At 42.9% G+C, this 27,079-nt stretch overlaps 1 protein-coding gene across 1 annotated transcript in view; it reads right to left on the bottom strand.

Annotated features, from left to right (window-relative positions):
- The window catches only part of tiam1a (TIAM Rac1 associated GEF 1a), a 49,797-nt gene that overhangs the window by 7,435 nt on the left and 15,283 nt on the right, over nucleotides 1-27,079 (bottom strand). Inside the window, 17 exon segments of the mRNA XM_079171127.1 lie at nucleotides 93-161; nucleotides 496-720; nucleotides 8,884-9,017; nucleotides 10,165-10,377; nucleotides 12,895-12,981; nucleotides 13,258-13,339; nucleotides 14,229-14,333; nucleotides 15,333-15,503; nucleotides 18,286-18,360; nucleotides 18,670-18,816; nucleotides 20,598-20,783; nucleotides 22,311-22,535; nucleotides 23,163-23,335; nucleotides 23,986-24,217; nucleotides 24,320-24,592; nucleotides 25,720-26,000; nucleotides 26,835-27,079. Coding sequence (XP_079027253.1) covers nucleotides 93-161; nucleotides 496-720; nucleotides 8,884-9,017; nucleotides 10,165-10,377; nucleotides 12,895-12,981; nucleotides 13,258-13,339; nucleotides 14,229-14,333; nucleotides 15,333-15,503; nucleotides 18,286-18,360; nucleotides 18,670-18,816; nucleotides 20,598-20,783; nucleotides 22,311-22,535; nucleotides 23,163-23,335; nucleotides 23,986-24,217; nucleotides 24,320-24,592; nucleotides 25,720-26,000; nucleotides 26,835-27,079 — 2,923 coding nt within the window.

Genomic DNA, 27,079 nt, shown 5'->3' with positions numbered 1-27,079 from the left:
AGCAATGTCAGTGTTTCGGGTTATGTAAATCTACAACAATTCATATACAGTTTCTTTTAATTCTTGGATTATACGGATCAGGTAGAAGGTACCTCATCCTGTGTAAGGAAGCTCTCTTTCTGCAGAGGTGTCAAGTAACACTCTATGAGGCATCTCAGGTCCTGAAAAAGACAAGGGATAGGAACAAGATTAGTCTGTGATCAGATGTTGAAGGGAACACGGGGAAGAGCTTGCGTGGGCGTCTATTGAAGTCAAAGCTGTTTAATTTGGAGTCTTTACTGAGGATTTTAAATTTAAAAAAGGAAATCAGCTCTCACAGGTATAAACATAACCCACCATGACACGAAAAGCATGTTAACAATCTGCATGCCTATTACAATGATGATGACACCTCAAACAAAAAGTTGAATATAGTTTTACCAGCAGGTAAAACTCGCTAGGTATTGATTTGTGTGGTAAAGATTGTCTTAACGCTCCAGGAGAGCTTATACTGACTTTGACGTAAGTCCTCTCCGTCTCCACGAGTTCATTGATGACCTTGCGGAGTTTGTCTGCGTGGGAGAGCTGTCTCTGGGTGGCGATGCCCGCTGTGGGCGGTAGAGCCGACACGGGGCTCGGGGAGAGGGATGACGAGGACGACGATGAGGATGACGACATAGGGCACTCCAGGGGATTCATGTCATGGAGACTGCGGCAGAAAGCAGTGACCTGCTCTGTGCTCTGTACAGAAAGAGACAAAAGAACATGTCACTCATCTGTAGGATTTCATATCAGAGAAGACTGCCATTAGTGCATTTTTGACATGATAAAAAGTAGAGCTAAGCGGACAGAGAATTACAACTGAAGCAAAAACAAAGGAAATCATGTAATGGGTGCAGCACAACCTTGAAAATATGCACCACCAACAAAACATATAGTGTACAGGCTTACAAAACCTGCCATAACACCACCCCAGGTATAAATGCCAAGCATGTGCAGACCTGCCAGGCCAAACTGTAGTGGGCCTAATGTTTAAAAGAAGAAATGAGAGGGCTCTTCCCCTCTGCCTCTCTCTGACTTTACACCAATAGCAGTTAAGATTTGCTGCTACTCTTAAAAACTAAAGACTCCTACATTTGTTATTCAGTACCATGCTTTGCAAAGTGAGGGTCAACAACTTCTGGAAAAAGCTTAGATGCATTTTCTTCCATACTGAGGTGCAACAGCAGTTTGAGAATGACAAACTGCAACATAAATAGTTAGGATCAAGAGGCTCGGTCCACATTTGACGGTTTCTTTCATAGTTCCAAGGCTGTGAAGGTGATGCAACAGTGCGTAGGCGAAGAAAGGGACATAGGAGCGTTCTCTAAAGTGAGGCTGGATGTGCAAATCTGAAATGCACCGTTGAGTAATACAGCAATAATTCCTACAATACCAAAAACAATTACAAATCTTTCCAATGTCTGTAAATACAACCTAATAATCTACTTCTTAAGATCTCATATTCCATTCTCTCAGTGGATTTATATGAAACCTTGGTGAATCTGTGGTTTCATGGGATCGTTTGCGGGCCAAGTCCAGGCAGGTCTGTTAAGAGACATCTTTTCACTGCCTCCACTTCGCCAGGACTAGTACATTAATATGACAATTAGAAAAAAGAATCTCCTTGAAATGTGGAGGAATGAATGACTCAGCCCACACACTGAACACCAATTGCAAAAGATTCGTGTTCCATGTGTCATTCCACTACACACCCAATTCTTGCCTTTACTAAACCTTTAAATAAATTGAAAGCTCTGATCTGGTTAGGCAGCACAATTACTAAGAATTGCCTGTCGTGTGAGATATTTAAGACTCAGTGAGACATTGCAGCTGATCGAAAACACAAAGCAGGATCTGATTTTCAGCCATTGTTTTGTTTGATGAAATGAATGGTTCTAATTCAAAATGTCAGTCATCAGTCTTATTAATAAATGTATGCTACTCAAACATCCCACATCTGTGTGGAGTCAGTGAAGGTGTTTATTAATTGTAATCCGTGAAGAAACACCACAGCGCCTGCGTGTGTGTTTCTACTGACTGATTTGCAGACAGCTGGTCAGTTGAAAGACCTGGCTTGTCTTTGCTGATTTCATGGCTGGTCTCCTGTTAAGCTGCAGCGATGACAAACACAATTTTCCATTGTGGTATTCAAACCAGTTTTGCAACACTGCTGGGTACACACACACACACGCACGCACGCACGCACGCACGATTTCATAGAAATGCTGGTACTGAAATTCCTCTCATCGAGTCAAGATGAGCTCCTTACGTCACTAAAACGATACTAACAACAACAACAACAACCACCACACAAGCAACCAAAAGCATGTAAAACAAGTAAAATAATATTAGCCTGCTTATCATACAGCCTGTCCAAGTCATTCACGCTGCATTGTGAGCATCACTCCCAGAAGGTTAGTCATGCAAGAACATTGCATGAACATTGCATGACTAACCAACAATTGCATGACTAACCAACAATTTAAAACTCCACCTTAAAACAAACAAACACACAATGTATTATTTAAGTTGAGGTTGACATTTAACTATGTAATTCCTGTTAAAAATATATATTGCAGAAAATAAATTGATGCATGGATCAATGTGCAAGAAACACTGATCAAACCTACACTATGAATGACCACACACACACACACACACACACACACACACACACACACACACACACACACACACACACACACACACACACACACACACACACACAAAAGAGCAATAACATTGACAGTCTAGTCAGTATTTAGACTGATTTTAACAGATTAAATTTAAGATAAACAACTGCGCACAAGTGATAATACATCCCGATTGTTAGATTTGCAGCACAGTGACGCTTTTTTAATGACACAATGAACAATGCTTTACTCGTTCCATTGAAATATAAACAGGGGGATATGATAAGGTCTGAACCCTGAAGTTCATGTTATCACAGTGTGTGAGGAGTCAAAAAATATTCCATTAGTTGTTAGAATGGGTTGCTCTGATGGGAATTGAACCTCTAACCTCGGCACTGTTGGTACCATCACAAAATCACTGACCTCTGCAGGATCATATCCACAACACAAGGGATCACAGACACACACGCACACGCACTCCTCAGACTGCACGGCTCACCGGCTGTAACATATCATAGATGGATTCGGTCGAGCGTCTGGAGTTCCTGCTCCTCCTAAAGGCCGACATGCTGGCAGGTCAAACAAAAAGGTCAAGGAGAAGTCAGGTGTCCGTTTTCTGTCCTGCTTTTCCTGTCCAGGTAGCTTCCATTCCTCCTTCAACGCCTCTCAGAGCCACGAGGAATCGTTTCGACAGAATCTTCTCCCAAAATGTACGACTAATACACGGATGTTGAACGCGTCTAGCCAAAACTGATAAAAAAGAAAAGTGTAACAGTAAACCTGCTATTCAGCTCTCACGCCGCTCTGCAAAACACTGTTGCTGGTAAAATTATCACTATTGCAGCTGCACAAATGGGTCAAAACACTTATCGAATAGAACAGATTGCAATAAAAAAAACAGCACCTATCAGTCTCTCTGTCTCAATCCTCCTACTGCCTCTCTCCCTTTTCTTCTTCTCCTCTCTCTGTGTCTCCGTCCTTGTTGCTATGTCACTTCAGTCCAGGTGACCGAGAGCGGCTTCAACGGAGAATACAACATTAAATAACAAGATCAAACATCACATCCCCACGAGACATGGAAGCAAAGAGGGGAGGAGAAAGGAGAGAGGAGAGAGGAGAGGGGGGGGGGGGGGGGGGGGGGGATGCGGTGGGTGGTGAGAGCCAAACACAGGAATACAGGAACCGCACGAAAAGACAACATCTCTCTCTCTCTCTCTCTCTCTCGCTCTCTCATCACAACTCAGAGACTTATATCGCCACCCATGAGAAACGTAAGCAGCCTTGTTAAACTAATAATGCAAATGATATGCATGAGCTCCATCTCCCGTTTCAAAATTAAATGAAAACATACCCAGCAAAATAAGAAAAGCCCTGATGCACTGAACATCTCTTCCTGGGAGTCAAAGCAGCTTGAAGTATATTCCACAAATGATATTTGTTCCAGATCTGACAGGAAATTCAAGTTCTCGTGCCATAAATGCTTCCATCTATAACCTGAAATTCATTGGTCGATCAAGTTAAGGCTAACCACACCTGCTGCTCACTCGTCTTTTCTGAGAAACAAGAGTTACACAATACATGGAGGAATAAGACAGTTTGTTACACAGTTGTTAGTTGAAATAGTTTTTTGCTGTCAAAACTACAATTAAGTTACGAAACCTTTTGACCAATGCAAGTGTGTCTTTTTCTATGATGGTTTATCAAGTCGGTTAAAAAGGACAATCAATCCAGCAAACGAGCACACGTGTGCTCACGCAGTTCTACAGCTTTGCAATGGTCAAAACTTTGACCTCAGACATGTGGAAAAGACAACAGCTTAGCAGAGAATATATGAACAAAACAATTAGAGGCAGGCAACAAGTAGAGAAATAAAAATACCTTTTCTATCGTCAGTCCAACACATGCATTTCCTAATCATTTCCAACAGAGAGGAGTTTTTACCCGTTCACAAAATGTACTACATCCCAGACTCGCCCTCGATCACAGAGAGACAGGAGTACAGCATGAGGGAGGAGCGTATAGAGGCAAGCACAAACCTGCTCTCACAGCCGTCAGCTGAAACCACGAACAGTGAGAGCCAGGATAAACAGATTACACATATCCACATAACCTGCCCTACAGAAACACATGACGCACACGCACATACATTTGGTGTATTAAATCTTGATATGTAGTATTATACACATGTGTACGTATCCATTTGGATGGCATGTACTTGTCAATGTCAGCGAACACAGAAAGGGGGGAGGGGAGGGAGGGGAGTCTTTCAGTTCAGTTTCATTTGAAATCAGGGAAACATGCAAATCCATAAATCCCTACGAGGAATGATGGGATATACGCCATGACACAGAGAGAGAGACTTTAATCATTTAATCTGAAGCTAAAGGATGTTATGACACGAGCCTTCACCTATCTACAGTATGCATGAGCATTTACACGTTGAGGCCGTTCATTTGCAGACTGCAAGCTTCCGGCTACAACTCTGGGAAGTTATAAAGGGAGAGGAAAGTGTCAGGTGCAAGGCAGTTTCTTTCTTTCATTAAAACAGCAGTCACCATCGCGCATTAATACCAGAACATAAGAAAATGCAGTTTTGCACATTTAAATTAGAGATCACATTATCATATAACACACACACACACACACACACACACACACACACACACACACACACACACACACACACACACACACACACACCTATTGATGGCTGAATACTGAAATATTCCAACCAACATTGTTAATCATACTTGATTCATTTTGAACCAGATCTGTTGTTGGTTGCATGCTTCGTGTTAGAAACATTGTTGTTGTCTTGCAGTCTTCATGAGTCGGCACAGTGCTCCCTCTAGTGGAAGACTTTGAGAAGACAGTAACAACTGGGACAAAGCTGTAAAGCCTTATTAGAGGGCAGTAAGAAGAAGCAGGTAGAGGGACGATTTAAAAAAGAAGAAAGAAAGAAAAGAAGATTTTAAGGCTAAAGATACACAAAATGTATGTATTCTTAGCAGTCAGTAACTACATTAAACAAATGCACTGCCTGCAAGGAGCTAATTAACCTGAATTATACCATCAGGAGTTAATCAAAACTAATCTTGATGGAAACCGTCCCCTCCACCCTTCACACAATGAATAATGCATTTCCTATTTCAAATACCCCAAAGCCAAACTGATAGAGGTTTGTAAATTATAACCAGCACTTGTCAGTGATGATGACTACACCTTGGAGAACACTATAATCACAGTCATCTCCATTATCGCTGTTATCGCAAGCAATCACCGTCTTATTCTCCAGTTGGTTTTTCATATCGAGGAGGTGGCTCTGTGCTTTGTCTAAAATAATGAACCTCCCTGTTTCCTCCGGCTAGCCAGACACTCATTTATCTCCACTAAATGATGTGAAACACTGTGGAGAATGGAGTAATTAGAATGTGGGGATAATTAAAACGGTCCCATTTTGCCTCCTTTTCCTCAATCTTGCCACCATGTGACTGCAGGCGGTGGGTGAAATGAGGTAAGACGCAATCTTCAGCACTTTGGAGGCTTTCCAAAAAGAGCAGAGTGTGGAAACAAAACCATGGCAAAAGAGGGCAACCTACATTTAAAAAGGATAAATAACATGTTTTTTTTAAAGTTCCCAGGGAGTCTGTGGCAAGTTTAACTGATTTATTTTAACGGGAGGTAGCATCCAAGTGCTTCGGGTCAGGGCCCACAGTCGACTGGAAAGCTATAGGGAGCTGAGCAGTTTGAGAGCCAACAGCAGCCTCATACGGTTTATGTTAAGGAGCAGCAGGGTGTTAGTGAGGAGGAGGAGGAGGGTAAACAAGGAGAGGAAGTCAGAAGGAAACTAGAGGACAGGAGAAGAGAAAAGAGCGTTCAAACCAGAGATGAGACAGGATTATCTGAAAGGACAAACGGGGGGGAAAAAAACACTGAGCTGTCACGTCTGACAAAAAGACATGGTTGTACTCAATTATCGGGACAAAATATATGACAATAGATAAAGTAGCCAAGGAAAATGAAGGGTAGAGAGAAAGGAGGATGAAAAAATGAGGCCAAAACAGACAGCAGATGGAAATTAGGAGAGATACAATACAACACACTTTGAGACTGGAGCAGGAGGCGAGACACTGAAAAGGTGAGGATCATAGATTTCCAGAGCTTTGTTAATAAAATTGCTCTGCTCTGATGTACTGTATTGCCTTGCAGGGCTTTTTTTCCCCCTTCTATTTGTAATTAGCATCCGATAATAAACCAAGAAGCCCATGACAAAGCATTAAACACCAAGGGACAACATATTACAGACAATATCCGAGTCTCAAGCCTTATTGTGTGTCCAAAAGAGACTAAATTGTTTCACACGTATCATCATGAGCAAACCTATTGGTTGATAAACAATAATATTGTACTCATCTTGTGCTGACTGAAGACTTGACCGTTTTTACTTCATTTGCATAAACAAATTGTGCCCTCGTTTAATGGTAATAAGATGCTACAACGAGTTTCTTGCACCATAGAAAACAACATACAGCTAGTCTGACACCAGTGAGATTGCATAATCTTTAACACATTAAAATGATTAAACTGCACACTTTCCAAAAAGGTTTTATATAAAGATTACATGCTGCATTTTGTGTTTCCAAGTGGTTCACTTGTTAGAATAGATTTGAATGGATTTCTTCTTGCATGTAGAAACACATGAGCTTGGAATAGCAAAAATCCCTTTAAATGTTAATTAGAAGCTGTGCGGAGGTTCAAACTGTTGTAAAGTTGAACTAGTTTAGAACTGCTGGATGTTTTCCCCACATTAAGTGCACCAAATGAGACTGAAAGCCTCTCGTCCTTATTCAGCCATCCTGGCAACCCTATCCGTCGGTATTTCTCTCATCTTCGCATACTTTGCTTCAAACGAATAATGGCACATTGGAGTCACAGAACCACCACTGTCCAACCGGACTGGAGCCGGCTCTGACCTCACCCATTAGTTCGCCCTCGAGACTGAAGCTCACTGACACACATCCAAGACAGAACACAGCGCTGTCCCTTCCCTCTCCTCTTTTGTCCATGTCTGGGCTATCGACAGAGAGGTACAAAAAAAAAAAAAAATGTTTCCGGTGGTTACTGGTTATCAGACATTGCCATGGTAATGGAAGTGACAACCGTATCCAAGGGAGACCGGCTGGCACCACGGCGTGTCCCAGCAATCACTGCGCCGACCCTGATCAGACCCGACATGAACGTAATTAGACAGTGATGCCGTTCACTCACTCTTTCGCTCACCTGTCTGTCCTCATCTCTGTGCTCCACAGCGCACACACACACACACACACACACACATCGACTACATACTGTGCACACACATCTGTTCATGTGCTAGGATTGACACACGAGCTATTCAACACACCGCAGAGTAGTCCTGCAATATGTTGTCAGCACTGTATGAAAACAAATCTGTTATTTATGGAGGAATATGATAATGGTTACAGTATGTTGTAGTGTCAACAGAAATAAAAAATTAGCTGCATGACTTAGTCATCAAGTTAAGTTTACTACAAAGCAACTTCAAAGCAGTTATGAGTGTGTGAACTATGGCTGTGTGTGTGTGTGTGTGTGTGTGTCAGACCACTTACACACTTGTGTCAGATCTTTCAGTTCCAAAACAGTCTTTGTGTAAAAGGTCACAAGTGTCACATATGAAAAAGCCTGTGAACATCTTCCAGCTTTCTCATCACATGCTACACACACACACAAAAAAAAAGAAAAAATCGGCCACAAATTAAGAAATATTTAGGATAAAACCTGCCAGAGGGTTGTCATATAATCATAAAACACATAGACTCTCGGTATTTGTTCAAACTTTCATCCAGAATGTGTTGAATAGTTGGTCAGTGATATCAGTGTTTTCTTTTTTCTGTATGACAGATCTGAGACAAGAAACAGGGAGGAATTCACCACACTGCTGCTGTAGTCAGCAAGCTGAAAGATGGCAGCACAATAATGCAGCTAATCAGCCACTTCAAACACCAGCATTGATCCACAGGACACACACACACACACAAACTGATACCAGAACTGTTGATCTTTGTCTGCAACAACACATGACACTGACAAGTTGTGTTTAAAACTGTGTCAAACTACTCTATTAATCCCCTGCTCTGTTGCATGTATGTGCACGTGTGTCGTAGTGTGTACGCATATCAAAGTTGTGTCTTTGCACGCCATATTCTACCTTTTGTCCAGTCCCCATGCATGTTTTGTCTTCCTGATGATCTCCAGGACTCTGCAGGGTCCGCCGAGATCCTTCCTCTAAGCTCCGATTTGGGCTCTCCACCGTCGACCCCGACACCTCATCCAGGATGTCCTCTACAGACAGACACAAAGGGCAAATTGTACATAATATACGCTGTGTGTACCCAAATAACAGGACCTTCTCCCTACAGACCTTTTTGTTCAATTAACCTGTTCTAATGTATTTAATTGGCTACACTTCCTCTAATAGTGTTAAAGAGAAATGTTCTGGATATATGCACAATATACTTTTGTTATGAAAAACGACCCTGTAAGTTGGCATCCCTAAGTTACAAAGATAATGACGGCAGTACAAACATCCCTATAACCCTTATTGTTTCTTGTTATGATACGACTGTGTCGTCTATTATTCCAACCGCATCCGTGAGAAATTAAAATGTATTTCCTTTGAGTTGAAGGCCTCTTGTGCACACACACCTCTTAAGCATGATATCATCGATAACCTCCATCTGGCTGCTGAAGTGTTTGTGTTCTCTGTCCGACCCTTTGCGTATGGCATATCCTACACAATGACAGCTCTGCACTGCTGACGGATTCATATTAATATTCATAGAGTCCCTGTATAAACAATGCCAGTTTGTCAGCCTGTGCGCTGCGAGCCCCCAATTTATAAAAGGAATACAAATGGTGCCCTTGCACGGATGAAAAGAGCAGGGTAGAGGAAAGCTGGCGGTTGCCTGCAGGTTGGTTATCAGACAGCATAATTAGCAGATCACACTATTCACCCTCTGCTTTAAAAAAAGAAAAAAGAAAAAGAAAATCACCATCTGCACACTCCTTTTTCTACTACACAAAGTTGGGGGTTTAGAGGATTTACAATGGTACAAGGCACGAGATAAAAATAGAAATTCAATTTAAAATTCTAAGATCTAAAAGGGTAGTTTTATTTTGTTTCTTTCTAACATGCTGTCAAGCTACAGATATAATAGGCATTAGTTTTGATAACCCTGATCTGATTTTAACTCCAACAGAAACACCTGTTATACAACAACATGAAGAGTTTGATAACACTGATACAACCCTCAACAAACTTAAAATTATAATTTGAAAATGAAAAAGAAGCCCTCACATATGTCACTAGAGGACACTGTTGATGATTTATACATCATCTAACGAAAACTGCCTTTGTTCAAAACACAAATAAGGAAAACAACTTAACCCGTGCCTCCACCACATTGTTTCTGTGGATCAGGAATCTTACCTTGGCTCTGGGAGAAGATGTCTGTGGCGGGGTCCTGCTCCCCATCGGAGCGCCGCGGTGGAAGGGAGCACAGCACACGAGGGTCCAGCTGGGGCAGGGTGCTGACGCTCAAGGTCAGCGCTTGGTTTATAAACGCAGCCCTCACATCATCCATTTGGAGGGCAGACGCAGGTTTACCATTCAGCAACAGAATCTCATCGCCTGCTTTCAAACCTGGAGGAGAATGAAAGGACACAACTAAGTGAGAAAATCAAGTTATACAGCTAAAAAAAAAAAAAAAAAAACAGTAATTGCATCCTTTAAAGTGGATTAAATTGTAGAGAAATACATTGCAACATAAAAGCAACTCACAGTGAGTGAAAGGCAACAACAAAGCACCATCTAACACAGCAGCTTTCCTGTGGGCCATCAATTCCAGAGTGCTAATGCGAACATATGATCTACACAAGCAAAACGTTGGTGCCATACTTCTCAACAGCAGCTCTGGGGCTAACCAGACATGCTGGGACTCAAATGTCTTCCAATACATTAAAAATGCATCCCTCTATGCATATTCACTTAAGGCAAATGCTGATCTAACAAGACTGGATGGCTTTACGGAGGATGCAATGCCTGTCTATAGCTGTCCTGTCATCATGTATATCATCTATATGGTACTATATATAAAAAAAACAGATTCCATGGACTTCACTGCATCACAGCCTCAGTTTGAGGCTTTCTCTCTTGCCCCTCCCCGCAACCACCTGTGCCCGGCTCGGCGAATTGAGAATTAGCGCTCAATCAGCCGACCAATTAGCAGACAACCTCCCCCAATAAACCTGATTGGTTGTGACAGCTGTTTAGTCGATCTGACAGCAATCCCCCCCCCCCCCCCCCCCCGCCCTCACTGCAGAATTAAGTAAGACAAAGGGTTTTGCGCCTGTTGACACAGTTCACACTTCAGCACATGGTTGCTTGCTATCTTTTCTTAAGTTTCATTTTGTATCGTCTACTGTTATAGAAAACAGCAGGCATTCTGTGCTATGGCTTTCGTAACGCACTGAATGCTGCAGACACATGCAGGCGCACACACACACACACACACACACACACACACAGTTACATATATAGACACACAAAGCACACATTTAGCCCTAAGATATGACCTAGTTGTCTGGGAGTTGAAATGTCAGCTGTAGCAGAGTCTTTATTGGACAGAGAGATAACCCCTCTGGCCATATACTGCTGAGTTTATGTGTACTTGGATGTGTGTGTTGCATGGATGTGTCTCTGTGTGCCTCTGTAGGGGGAGGGGGAGCAGAAATTATAGTGAGAGAGAGAGAGAGAGAGAAAAGACCCTTTGGGGCTCCTTGTCCAGAGATGGCCTGATTTCTGCGTATACCCTGCAGAAATTGAAGCGGGATTTCGTTCACTCCCCATTCATTCTCCTCACTCTTCGTAACATGCACGCACGCACACACAGGCTAATCCCAGCGTGCACATGGACCTACTAATGTGGTGCCTGACATACTTTATTCTGTGATTCAGCAAAATACGGTGTAATCTTACAAAAAAGATGCATTGTGTTGTCTGGATGCCACAAGCTGTCTCTAGCTCTACTCGCCTTTGGAGGTGGAGAGTCAGTACAGCTGTATCCTCTGGCTGCTGGCAGCCTGCTAAGCGAGCAGCTTTTTTAGATTGGTAATACACCGGAGGACACAATCTCACACTTGAGTAACCTTGGTCCCACCCTGGGGGGCATGTTATTTTCTATACATTAGTGCTGTATCTACAGAGCGGCCGTGTGTTTCTCAAACCCATTAGGTCTCTCTGGCTCAGTTCAAAAATGAGGACTAACGAATGGGGGTTGATCTCGAGACCCGGCTGTTCAAACAGCAGTCAGAAGCAGACAAAGGAATGCTGATTTTCTTCTTTGCTCTCAGGAAGGAGAAGAAAGCCACAGATTCATAGCTCCTATGCAATCTTTTTTATTTTTTATTTCATCGATCAAGATTTTGCCTTTTTCAGGATGAAAGCCAGTAATCGTCAGACTGACAAATATAGTGTATAGGACAGGTGATTCAACTCTTTTTCGACTTATTCATGCAAGCATACAGATGTTTTTCTACTTTTTGGTTGCTGGTTCATATCATGCGGCCATACTGACGTTGGAGGCCTTTCTTGGCTGTGAATGAACTCGCTTTGGACTCCCTTTCTAAGTTGATGTTGATTGCCTTGTAAATCCTGAAAAGGGCAAGACGTGCCAACATTTTTATCCATATAATATCAAATAAAAAGACTGCATTAGAGTAATGCGTGTGCAGCGCGTTCCCCTCTTTCCTTTGACCGGCGAGCCAACACCTTTCTATACAAGGTGTTCTTTTCTCTACTCTGTCCAAAACCACCAGGCTTCTTTCTTATACATAAGAGATTTAGCTCTGCTAGCTCTGCTAGCTCAGTAGCTGACGCGATGCATTCACACCAAGCTGCACTGATAAGCTGTCATGTGGGATCAGGTCTTTCTCAGGTCAGGTGTTTGGGTGTTGAGTGTGCAATGACAAATTCAAGAGAGAAATATGTACCCAGCTTTCACAAACCCTTTCCATAATCCCTGTTGTTACTTCACTCCGATCCAACTATGGTAACAGTAACAGTGTTTTGTCTTCTTTGCCTAGATATAAACTCTCAGGACGCTAAACGTACCATACAATGCAAACTTTGTTTGTTTATTAATTAAAAAGGAATGCGTACCTTTAGCCGAGGCCAGTCCCTCTGCTTTCACTTCAGTAATATGGAGCTGCTGCGTCCCCTCCTCATCGATAACTGCCACAGAAAAACCTGTAGACAAAGACAATAAGACACAGAGAGAGATTCAGCCATTCACTCTTTTAGTCCTCTTTGAAGAAATCTCAATTTGACAGTGTGCACTGCTGACTCATAACTACCGAGTGATTAGCTCCACTTAAGAAACAACTCACTCATACAGGGCCACCCCCCTTTAGTCACTAACAGAGCATGACTCAAAGACGTCTATTAAGAAATCCATTTGATACTGAATTCGACAGTGTGACAGAAAAGGGTACAAAAAAGAGGTATTGTGAGAGACAAGCATACCATATCCGATGGTGCAGGACTCTGCTTTGTCAAACCGGATCACCTTGGTAGCTTTGGGGCAAACCTCAATCTCTTTGTAGAGCTGCAAACACAAGGAAATTATATTTAATTGGCAAAAAATTGATGGATAGCAGTGTTGTTGGATGGAGAAGGTCAAGGTCATGTTATCGCTCTTAATAAAGAGTGGATAGACTCATGTATTATTCAGGCTCCTTAACGGAGCAATCTCAAGTGAAGGTTGTGGGGTCAAAATTCAAGCCAAGTCTGAGAAGTGAGTTGGTGCTCAGACAAGGGCTTGACCTCGCAGCGGGCGAGAGCATCGACACAGCTGTGTGTATGAAGCAACAGACGGGGACAGAAGTCTGCCGTGTGTAATTCGCCTCACTGTGGAGAAATAATAATGTAATATCATAGACTCAGGATGAAAGAGGGCGAAATGAGTCACTGATCAAAGCAGGGAGATAAAAGACCTCTTGAGGAAAAAGAGCGAGTTATACAATGACTTTACTTTGAGACAGAGTTCAGTGCATCACCTACAAAGCACTGTCGCAAAGAGAATTCTTTTCGGGGTTTACAGCGGCTGAATAATAGAGGTGAGGTCTTTTACAATGAGAGTGATTGTTTGTATGAATAATGGTGCACATAATACACTCTGAATACTATTTTGCATAATTTATAGAGTATGCGATGGTGCTACTTTTGCATCCTGGGAATTTTGTATGCATTGCAAATCAAATCTGTCAACCAAGTCATAAAACATGCACAAGCTTGCACCCATATCTGCCCGGAATGAAAGAAAAATGAATTAGTAATAAGGTGAAAACCCCCAAATCCAAATAGGACATTGTGTCTCAGCTGAGACTGTAATACAAAAAAAAAACCTTTAATATCACATACAGTGAAATAACAGGATTATTCCCTCCATTACATCACAAGGTATTATCACAGTGCTTCAGTGTGTGTTTCCTCACCAGATCAGAGATATCGTCTTCAAGTTTGGGAACATAAACAAGCATTTGGTTGTCGATCCACATCTTCAAACGCAGGTAGTGGCAGGACGGGTCTATTTTATGGGTCTGGAGGCAACAAGACAGGAGAGCAATGAAGAAAATTAAACCAATGTATTCAGAGACATCATTTCTCTAATTATTTGTGTTTTTTTTTTCTCCCTGTGATTTGAAACCAAGCCTGTCTTCACATGTAACGCATGGATAATATTTTAAACTCACCTATCATTCCATTACCACACTAGATAAGCTCATGACATCCCCTGACAAAAGGACACAGGCATACATCTATCCAATCATGTATATAATCCACATATATAGCTGCCTGCATGGAACACACAGGGGCCATGAATTAGATGCTCCAGTTCCTTGTGACATGTTTATAGCATGCATGCACACAAACACCCACACACACACACACACGTCAATCAGCTTTACCCATGTGATTCGACAGACCCGTAAGTGGAACGTATAAGTTTCATTAGGCATCATTATTCCAGTGTGTCTCTGGCTGAGACCAATTAGGCAGAAGAAGAGATGGAGAGCAAGGACAATGTAAGAAAAGATCTGTGAAACTGTCAGTGGAAGTACACATGGTGACATATAAAGTGTTTACTATCCTGCCTTCCCAGAAATACCAGAGACAGCCTCACATCTCAGCTATTCTCAGATTCGTTTTCAGAATTGAATTCAAGAAGACACGATTTTTTTTTAAAGTTTACTTTCACATGTCAGCTGTCAACAGCTGAAAATGTCACTCTGCAATCACAACATTTGTAACATTATGTATTCTAAACTCCAATCAACAGAGCTGTGTGCAATTTTATGAGACTCCTTCCTCAAGATTGCATGTGTTTGACAAACCTGTTGAGATGAATTATTTGCATGCCTAACAGCTGTTGACAGTTACCAGTTTTGCTACAGCATTTATGTGTGTCTTTATGTGTGTGCGCAGGCTGACGTGCAACAAAGCAAAGTGCAGTGTGTAATTATCACTCTTAAATGCCATAAATTGAAGAGCGTGCATTTTTTGCACTGCTTTTTGCACCGCTATCAGCGATGACCCACCTTGCAGACGGTGCTCAGGACTTCCGGCGCTGTCTCACCGGGCTGTATGATGGCCAAGACAGGCTGATTGTTCGGCAGACACACCCAGGAGGGAGTCAGGTAATCAGGAACCCAAATGTCGCTGTCTACGTTTTGCTGAGGAAGTGTTTTCACAGAGCCCTCTCTCTCCTTCTGAAAATGCAACACACACACATACACAGTTTAAGCGTCTTTGAGTAGCCTTTGTGCTCAGTGAAAACAGAAGGCACCCCGTAATAAATTCAATGTTATCATGAAAACCTTTTAGTTCTAATTGAAATTCTGCTGAGTGAAGAATGAGGAAAAAAAACGTATTCTATTATCCACTATTAGAAATTGCTAAACCCGTGTAGTAATCCTCCTAATTCATCGTTATTCCCGCTCTTGTTCACATAACAAACACAGATTTGCTTAGATTGATTCGAGTGATACGATGGACACTGGCGGTGGCCTGAAAGCAGCAGGAGATCTGATAACAAAATCGAATTCATTTGTGTTGATGAGACCTCCTGATACAATTGTCTCACTGCGTGGGTATGTGTTACATATGTGTGCTCATTCTGTTCCAAGCAGAGTCCGTAACCTTTAAGCCCATCAGTCTGACCTCTGACAATCTGGCAGCCTCTCTCCTCTGTTTGTCTCATCTATTCGACCTCACACTGTCTGTCACTGATACCTTATCTCCTCCTATCAAGTAACAGATTCCACAAACTCGTTTATTCTTTCATTCCTCTATTGCAACCCCCCCTCACACTAATCATTGCCTCTCCTTCTGGTGCCCCTTCCCCTCTATCTGCACATCGCTCCATCATCTCCCTCCTCCCCATCTTTCACTCCCGCCATACAATCTGCTGACTGTTAACAATACGGGCCGGTGGTCCCTGTTTCAATGAACTATCTGCATGAGTGTGTGTGAATCTAACGTGTTGGCTAGAGTGAAAGTGAGACAGAGAAAGAAACAGAGGGCGCATGCTCGATGCAAAAGCACATTTTTGTATGCAACAACATACATGTTCATACGCACAAACAAAATACAGACACACACACACACACAGTTATAAAGAAAAACACACACATTTTCTCAGACAGACAACAGACCGGGGGCCCAAACAAGTACCTCCCCCCAACTCCCTGATCTCCCCAGCCCTGCTCGACACCATCTGGCTCCCCTCCTGGCCCATGTAGGATGCCACTGCTGGAGGGCGGGGGTCCTAGGCAGCACACTAAACTATCTTTCTCTCTCACTCCCTTTTGCTGCCATCAGTGGGATTCCCTAGAATAAACAGATAATTAAAGAGCTGGGAAAAGCCCTTCAGATGTGAATATTTGGAACTACAGTAATCTTACTAGAGATTCTCATTTCTACTGATGAAGCATTTCCAGCACTATCTTAGAACCAACTGAAGCATACTTCCTATGCATTTCTTCACTGTCATCCCATACCCTGCCAGCTGAAGCTGGGAGTGGGTGGAAGGAAATCAATCTCCCGTGGAGCCACTGGGGGCCTCCACAATCAGAGTGGGTGAGTGTCAGAGAGAGTTTTCTTCCATCTCCTGAGTTCACACAGAGTCCCACCCCCCCTCCCCATCTCTGCTGCCTTCTACCAGTTCTCATAAAATATGGAGTTGGAATGCTTGTCCTTGCACAACCCATGGGTAATTGGACATTTTTCCTTACAGTTCATCTAAATATATCATCCCCCCACCCCCGTGATAAGGTCCTCCCGGAAAAACCTACATTCCTATGGTAGCCTTGGATAATCTATTTTTCTCTCTGAAGATATTATTGATTATTTGCAACTGTCTGTAAATTGTGGTCAATATGACAGACGTACAAAAGCACAGATGGTGTGAAGCTGCCGGGTCCTTTGGTAGCAAATGTCTGCATAATTTGTTGAAACATCAGAAAGCTAATCATCAGAACATATCGGATCAAATTTGTCTCAGAGGGATTAGCAGACAGAAATATCCCCCCAGTCGAAGCCAATGATGCTGATAGAGTTGGAATTGCCTGGAGCAAATGACAAGAAGAAAACGGGAATCCGTCAACACGGATCTATAAATGGTGTTTAACGTGCAAAAAAGATGGTAGAGAAGAAGAATAATGGCATAATGTCTAGCTATGACGCAGAGTGGTTAGTAGCAAGAAAAAGAAGAAAGCAGTGATAAACTAAAGTTAGTCCTGCAAAGTCTGGTGAAGCAAATCATTTGATGAGTGGTGCAGGAGGAGAAAGAGCTGTAGAAGATGAAAAGGGTTGTTTATCCACCACAAATAAACTCAAGAATCATCTGATAACATTGAGAAACGATGGAATCCTGCAGCTTTTAAAGTTTTATAGTCTGCAAATTTCTCCTTTCACTCTTCAGCTAGGAGAGAAGTGGATGTCTGAAAACATTAAAGCAGGAGCATGAAAATGACCTCAAAGAAATGCTCATTGGTGCAGAAGGATGCAGGGATTTTGTGCTTCGCCCAGATAACCTACCAAATGAAGAGCAAGAGCACCAAAAGGATCTCAGTTAAGTGAACGGAGGTGGAAAATCCAGTGATGTTGCTAGCCTCGGGCTCTTAAGAAGCCAGCTATCCATTATACAAGTACAAAGGTTCATCAGATGCCCTAGTGATTTTCATGTTGGCGTATGCGAGAGGCAAACAGCTACATTTGATCTGGTTCTCTGTAGTGAATGCCAAACTAGGAAAGGAAGGAGGAACTTAGTGTTTAGCCTAAGGAAGATTATTACTGTATGGACAGAAACAGTCACCAAAATGGAAATGGTGACAAGTTGGGCCAACATTCATTTAAATCGTACCTCTAATTTTCAACAGCAAACATTTAAACATCTAAAATGTCAAAGAGGACGCAATTGTGTTATGGTCCTTCATATGAAGTTACATTTGAGTCATGTTGGTACTTTTGTAAAGATGGCTGAGCGCTTACAGATTTCTCACTGGCAGAGTCTTCAAACATGCGCTCCAATGGCTTTTTCACTGGCTCCATCCCATCAACGAAGACCTGCAACCATACAGAGAACAGGACATTGCAACTGTATCCAAATATGTCACAAACATTGCAGTTAATACATCTACTAAAATACTCTTTAGATACATTTATCCATCCTGCAAACCTGCATTATGTTTTTGTTGTTTGTTGAGCACTTGTACTGCATATTAAAACCAACAGGTACATAAAATGTGTTTGACTTGACATGGAGCATCCAAACTATTCCCATCATAAACTACTACTATCTTATAGTTTTACCACTTAAAATACTAAAAACACATCAGTCACAAGCTTATAGTATGGATGTATCACTATGGTAACCTGGTTGATTGAAGGATGTCCCTTGGTCTTCCTCTTTGAGGTGGTGTCCAGTCCCCAGAGGGATGAGAACCGGCTACGACGTTTACTGAAGGTTCGAGGCATTGCCTGGTTCCGCCTCCTGATGCTGCTTTCAGTGCGGGCTGACACCTGCGACAGTGATTATTATATTAAACATGAATCCAATGCAAAGGGTATTTAAACCTTAATTAAATAGTCGTATGAGAGTCTGTCCAAATTGTTATTTTAACATTGTTACTTTAATTCAATCCATTAAGGTTTTAGCTGGACTTGATATATAAAATGGCACATACTAAACACACTCAACCACTCATATCTCAGTGACCCACTACTCATTCAGAGAAACCGCTCTTGGCATTTCTGGGTTAATTCCCACATGAACTGCTGGGCTGCGAGCAACTCTGACTGACTATGTGGTACACGAGTGCATACTTTGACACACATGTATCTAATTTATGCACATACTGTACTTGTGTGGACGTGTGCTTATTGGTGTTCTCACCAGTCACTGCTTATGAGACACACACACTTCAAACGTAATAGGTCAAACTGTCTTCAAATCTCTTCTTATATAAGCTGCGCGCAAGAGGCCTTTTTACTGCCTATTTTATTACAATGTCCCTGTTGGCTTTGGATAATAACAACCCTGATGAGTACAAATAATCCCTGATGAAAGCAACAAAAACATTAGAGATGTTCCTTTTGTGAAAGAGGAAAAACGCTCAAGAGTTGAGAGAGAGGACAGTTATCTTTTGCTATAGGCAATATGAATTGATTCATTTTAAAGTTTTTGTATTTCATTATTTAATTACCAAGTTCTGTCTTTATTCTGTTAATGTATTTCATTTTCATTTAGTTAATTAATATAGCAAAGTATATAGTGCCCATTTATAGCAGTATTTGACTCATGCAATTATGACATTTTAAATGTGGGAGAAAAAAGGATTCGATAATGAACTTAGAGGGAAAGAAGACGCAGAAAACCAGGGACGGTGGGAGACATAGAGGAGGAAAGGATGAAGAAAATAAGGCGGATATGAAGAAGGAGAGACTAAATGGAGACGGAGACAAAAGAAGTGAGGGTGTAGGCAGTAAAAGGAGGGGGGGGGGGGGTCAACAGAGCAGAGAGTGTTAAGCCTGTTTGTGGGAAAGTGCCTCAGGGATGGCAGCTTACTAACAGAGTTCGTATTGATCCACCAGTCACAAAAAAAACACTATCAACCTCAGATGTGGTAAATGTGTGCGTGTATGTTTGGTGTATCCGATGGCCTGCTTGTATGAAACTGGCCTGTAGAGATATAATTTGAACCTCTTTCTCTCCACTCTGCTCTTTGTCTCCTGGATGATATTTGGCAGAGCACACAGCAGCATAATACACAGCAGCTTATAGATCATTCCAGCTATTGTGCAGTTCTATCCTGTACATTCTTGGGAGCGCTCGAGGTGACAACGCGAGCACGGTTCATAGCTACCGTGCAAAGCTAATATAGGGATGTTCACCATTTAGCCTTTTCCATTCAGCTTGCTCTTAATTAACCATAGTTAGGTTTGAGTGTGTTTTAACCTCAGGCTACATGTACTGTCTTTAGTTTGCAGATTTTTCAAGCAAGCAGAAATTCTTTCAGTGGGCGTATGTGACAAGATGCTCACTAAGAGCCAGATAAACACACCCACTCTACAAGCTGGGCTGATATTGAAGGTCAGCGGTAGGAGCCTCTCACGCAATGCTTACTGGGAACATGTAGAGACATGTGGGACAGAATTTGAGTTTTGGATTAAGGAGCTTTGATTAGGTTTCAGAGTCAAATTACAGCAAGTGAGGGAGACAGTTAGAATGAATAGTCACACATGAGAACTAAAAATAAACGTGTGTTCATAAATGTGAGCGGGTGCATGGACATTTTTCATACCAGGGCATGGAAGGAAGAGACAGAGAAGATGCCCAGTCGTCCCATGGCCAGCTTGGTGGGACGCGACGCAAAGCCCAGCAGGCGTTTGGGGTTGGGGGGTTCTCCGCCCTGCAGACTGGCCAGGTAGCACCGGCAGCGAAACAGATCCATGTGAAACCGCTCCAAGTTCTGCTCCCACAAGAAGATCTGACAGAGGGAAAGATGAGTTGAAAGTGAAAGGGATGGCTTGTGATTATGCAAGACAAACAGACTTTGCTGATTGGATCCAGATTTATCCATGGAGTTGCTGCCGATTTGGCCACGGGTGGAATTTTTTAATCATAATAATAGAATATGCATAACATATCACCCTTTGTTAGATGGCTATTTGGTCATTTCAGGAGGAGTGAGATGTGGGAGTGCTGAAGCCCCTGTGGAGAGGTATTACTCACCAACACAACCCCCACCAGTCAACGACCTGCTGTGCTATGTGAAATGTATCACAGGGTGGGCCGTGGGAGGTGGAACACAGGAACACACACACTTGCAATGAAACACAATCTAGGCTTGATTTGCACTGGTTCCTACCGTCACCTATTAGTTCCAGGACTTAATACATCTGCTCTTTCTTTAAGTCTTTAATTCAACGTAGATCCCAGGCCTGTCTGTTTATGTAAACTCATTTTGTAGATTAACGTTGCTCCAGATAATGATCTTGAAAAACGTCAGACAATGATGTTATCAGCCACTCGGGTTAAGGCTTTTTCAGTCCTTTGATCCCACAATTTAGTTAATGTGCCTTTATAGTAGGCAATCAAAGTCCTAGTGGGTTCTCAGAAATGGGACATGTTCTGCATGGTTGAGATTGACTCCTTCCTGGTGCTTTTTTATGTAATATTGTTTTCTTTTATTGACTATCAACCATGTGCCGCACACATACAAAGACACAGAGGCTTGCTCCCATAAGGAGCCCTATTGTTTGAGGGCACATTCTTAAGCTCTCCGGCAATGTTTACAGGCAATGCTGCTTTAACATTCACCAGCAACTCCAGACTTGCATGGAGTTCGAATAAAGCTACACGCGATGTTCCACTGAAAGTAAAAAAAAAAATCAGATCCTAAAAGAGCTTTGAAATTCCAGCTGTGACTCGTCTCAAAACAGCTATTAAATATGGAAGTATTAGCAAGAGATTGCAGGCTCACCTGCGGACTAATAGCATGCGTTGCATGTGTTTCAACACGTGTTATGAATATTCTGCATTCTGCTGTACTTGAAGGTAATTATAAATGAGCACCGGTCGGAATATTTGTCATAACACATCTGTCATTGCAAGTACTCCTCAAGAACATTTTGTCTGGATGTCGGCATGCAGTAAAGGTGATTTAGCGCTGCGATTCCCGTGTGTGAGAGCAACAGTGCAGTTTGAAGGTACAAAGATGTGCATCTGTAGCCTTAGGTGTTTTCACTCAACTCAACTGGAGGTTAAAGGAATTCAGTTGGGTGCTCATCACATGAGATCACAAACCTGGTTCACATCAGCATCACATGGACATAAAGTATGACTAATTTACAGTATGGAAATATATGAAGGCTATTTCACACTGATAACGATTCCTCTGTTTTTGACCATGCCTGTTATTACTGTATGAAAACAGGCGTTAATCTGTTTGAGTACTTTCAGAGTTCCTGACTCATAACTCCCCTTTGCCTCCTTCCGTCCCTGCTCCGTGTACCTGCTCGAGAATGGTCTTCCTCTTCTTGGCGTCAGTGACGGTCGACAGCTGCATGTCTCCCATCTTCTTCATCTTTTCGTCCATGTCGATCTTCTGCTCCAGTTTACGGATCTCGGTTCGCAGCAGTCGCACTGTATCGTCCCTGTGGTGCTGCCGAGCCAGAGACGCGGCGCACGCAGAGTGGATCGCCGTGATCCAGTTCTCCAGTTCTGTCTGGCCTGACGTCTGGCAGGAGAGGAATGAGGGAGAAATAATGGGTGACATCTCTGAAGAATAATCATTTTAAAAAATCAAGAAGTTGACAGCTAAAAGAATACGAGCACGTGTCCCTTTATTAGCCTCTGGCAGAAGGTGGTCACAATAATCTCATCATCATCTTATTACTTATCTTCCCATGCATTGATTGAACGTCACTGTGGACAGCTGCCATGCATATAAATAGACACATTTGAATATTACACAATGGACTCTGTGGTGGATCACTGTCATGGTATGACAGTGTGGCCTTTAAACATGTCAGACATAAAACAAACACATGGACACTGTACACTGTACTGGCTTATCTCCCACACATGGCTAAATGTCATGTACTTGTGTGCTACCCACACACACACACACACACACAAAAACACACCCCAAGAGAAATTAGATCTCTTCTTACTCCCATCAATCTCTGTCTCTCTTGGTGATCTGACACTTCATGTAACCCCAAAAAATAATGAAATAACTGAAAAATGTGTGGGCCCAATACAGCTGTTGTTTGAGTATAATACTTTACTTCTCCCGTTGTTTCTCCAAGAAGAGGCACTGTAACATGATAGTGGATCATTTGAATAACAGTGTCTCTTTTACCTGGAAGAGGAAAGCGTCTCCCACTGAGTTGCTGAGGCAGAAGACAAAGTCTTTCTTGGGGTGTTCAGGTACGGCCTGGACAATGCTGTTCTCCACCCACAATGCATGTTTGGGAACGCTGTTGTGGTCGATCCCAGAGCGACCGTCTGACTCGTACAGGAAAAGAGTGCAGCCTGGAAGAACACATCAAGAGAAAAAAGCCGGAGAGAAAAAAGAAAGTCAGAAAATGTTCTTACTGGTGTTCTCTTAAGTACTTTATTTACCGTTTTATTGAAGTTTATTGAAATCAATTATGAAAACAAGGCTGTTGACCACTACATTGCAACAATCTAATGTGTGTGAAAAATACCTCATAAACTGCAAAAAAAAAAAATGTAATCCCTCATTCATCATCATCAATCATAAAAATCACGAGAGCTCGTATAACATGAGGTCAGGATGAATACTATGAGCCAGTCAGATTAATTTATTGTTGGGGGGTGGATATGAGGACAGGAGGCAGGCAGAGATGCAGCTACAGATGCCGTATCTTGTGAATTTCAAAAGGACGAGATTGGATTGGACACGGATGCCGCTGTAAAATGAAATGGTGATGAGGCGGAGGGGAGGAAACGTAAGGCCACACAGAAGAGAGTGAGAGAGGACAGTGGAGGTGACAACCAAGGGCATGGACTGTGTAAAGACTGATGCGATTACAGTCTAACAGGAGAAAGAGGGAGAGAGATTAAACAGGTTGCGGTCAGGATAAGATGTTTATCTGAATGTGACACCGGTAAAAATCCAAAGAATGTTTAGACATGAAAGCAGGGGGGTCTATGCTCACCTTTCAGAGAGACCCAGTAGTGTTTCCACTTGCGCCTCGTTGCAGGTTCCACCTTCTTGCTTTTCTTATGAACCAAGAAGTTCTTCACAGCCAGAGCTCCTGCTTTCCTGACTATGCCTTGCGCGCAGCCAATCAGAGTGTCCGGTGGATACGCACTACTGAGTGTGCAGCTGCTCTGCTCGTCACTCGCAGCGGAGCCAGCCTCCTCCGTGCAGTCCCGACCCTGATGCGTCTGACGAGAGAGTGATGGAAGAATTTAAATAATAACGAACATGTTGGATCTATTATTAAAACCTGTATTTAAAAAAAAGACACACATATAAAAGTAACCAACCCAGGCTTGATTGTCCAGCTCCTTCCGGAAATTCTCGTACACTCCTCCCCTGCCTCCCTCGCCGGCTCGTCCTTCCCCTCCTCCGGCACTGCTGCTCCCGCTGTCGCTCCCGTTGAAAACGCTGCTCTCAGCGGCCGAGTACACTGAGAAAGAGGCCGACATGGCCTTACAGCGCCGTGACACCAGCTCTCCGTCCCCGTCTACCTCCGTGGTGACGCCATCGATGCCACTGTCGCCATACTCACTTCCCTCGCCCAAAACACCCGAGATATCCTATGAGACAGAAAAAACTAACGTTACATAAACTAAATTAATGTATACAGTTATTAAAATATGACATGGCCAAAATACACACAAACAAAGCCAAACCAGCTTAGGCTACACAAAGTTTTGCCTTTGTGTTTGTGCTTTCGTGAGTCAGAATGTGTTTGTGCACAAACATTATTTATGGCTTCTGCTCAAAGAAAGCCTTTCACTTTGAGCGAGAGGTTCTCTGTGCTTTCACACTTTTCTTTCTCCCTGTTTTTCTCGTTGTTTCGCTGTGTTGTCGGTCTATTTATATCCGGTCTAACAACCCCCTAAGCCTGGCTGGATGAATTTATAATAAGCACTTAGTGTGCTCTGCTATCCAAGGGTTGCTTGGGGGTTCTGGGAATGAGTAGAAAGAAAAACCTGGTTCGCTATTGTAGTGATCCTTCTTATTTGGCAATTTTTTTTAATCAATGACACATGGAAATTACATTCTGTATTCTACAGATGTAGTTTCGTTTTGTCCGCTGGATCTCTTATTAATTGGCTTCTTGTTGCTGCATAACAGTGACTTTGCTTCCTGTTTTATCCTCTGGGTGAATCTGCTTTTTTAACATCGTATAAAAGCTTCTAAATTATGATCAAAATATCTTTGCGTGCATATTTATACGTGTTATGACAGTGTGTGTGTGGTTAGTGAACGGGGCATGAAATATATTACGCTTTAATGCTTTAATTTCTGGAGGGGGAATGGAAACCAGGAAACCAGGCCAGTGTTGAACAAGTCGCCCCACAGCAACTTTCTATCTGACTCCTTGTAATCCCTTTCCCCGCTACACAAATATACACAGTATACTTGGATGTATGTCCATGCACACACACACACAACTGCACAGCATGACTACACACAGGAAACGTCTCTGGTTGTCAACAAGATGTTAATTGCTGTCCTGATGTCTGTGAACACTGAACTTCCTGGACACTACCGGTAAACAAAGTCCTTTATCATTCTACATTTAGGGGTCTGTATTTCAGAAAGGAGAGACAGAAGAGACAGGATACCACAGAAAAGTAGAGAAAGAAGACTTAACCCGATTAATGTTTCCCCCGCTTTGCATATTTATTCACATATTCAGAACATATAATCTAACCTGAGTAGTTTGTGCACGACGTCCCTGGAAAGCAGGGTATGGTGCAGCAGGGATTCCGAGCCCTGCCAAGCCCTCTGACAGGCAGTGGGAGCGTCGGCAGGGGAGCGTGAATGCTCCATACCCGCCACCATCCTCCTCGGTAGGAGACATCAACCCCTCCTCCCCTTCTCCATCGCATTGGGCTTCTCTCCGGTTTTTAGCATAGCGGCTCCTCTGCCCCCTGAGGCCAGGACTCTGCTGGCTGCACAGATGGTCCAAAGACGATGCCCTTTCAGCTGAGCCTGGAATATACACAGGTGGTTATTGCAGGGCAGTGTGTGAATTTGTGTGTGTGTGTGTGTAGGTGTGTGTGTGTGTGTGTGTGTGTGTGTGTGTGTGTGTGTGTGTGTGTGTGCGTGTGTGTGTGTGTGTGAGCCAGGTGAGGTCAATGTATTCTGATTACTGTCAGTTACTTTCAGATTACTCCGCCACATTTGATGTGTGACTTAACCTTTTCCATCCGTGTCTGTGTCCTTCTGTGAATCTGCATGATTGTTGTGAGTGAGCTTGAGCATGTGAGTGTGCATGTGCAGCAAGCCCATCCATTATTCTCAGCGCTTAGACCTTCAGCAGCTACTGACTAATGTAGCCCTGATCTCCATGAGCTTCTGCCCAGCGCCAGCAACGCTAACAACCCTGTGATCAACTGAACTACTGCAACTGATAGAGGGCAGTTCACCCTCAATCAGTTGATTTTTTTCAAATCACTTTTCGCTACTCAGTGAGTGTCTCGGTGCAATTTTTCCCACCTTCCTCCCCCTCATCACCTGTACAACCAATCAAATCAAGATAACACCCCTGCAAACACGCACAGATAAACGTATATACTGACCTTTTTCTCAGTCATCAGAAATCATTCTTTTGAAAAGTATATTCTGAGTAAAAATTCCCAAATCTTCAATATCTACTGTATCCATTCAAGACCAGAAATGTTATTAGCACGTCTATTGACAATGACGATGGTGTTCTTTGTACCTATGAAAGGTATGCCTCTGAATGACTCCATGAAAACACCGGACATGTATTCTGTAAGATAATAGACTGCATTCATGTGAGTGGGTGTTTACCATCCTCACCTGCATTGCCTCTGGGGCGTGTGAACTGCTCCTCCTCCTCCTCTTCTCCTCCATCTATCATCTCCTCAGTGCTGGTCAGATGCTCCTGGCTCAGGTCTGACAGAGAGAACTCCAGGCTGTCCTCTCTCCACATGTCCGCTGACTTGGACCTCTTCTTTTTAAAACTCCCTCCCTCCCGTGGACCCTCGGTCATTCGCTGGAGGTACCGCTCCTCCCCAACGACGTCTCCCACCTCGTCCCCCCCC

Source organism: Pholis gunnellus (assembly GCF_910591455.1).
Source record: "Pholis gunnellus genome assembly, chromosome: 13".
Taxonomy (NCBI): Eukaryota; Metazoa; Chordata; class Actinopteri; order Perciformes; family Pholidae; genus Pholis; species Pholis gunnellus.
This window is presented reverse-complemented; position numbering and strand designations above follow the sequence as displayed.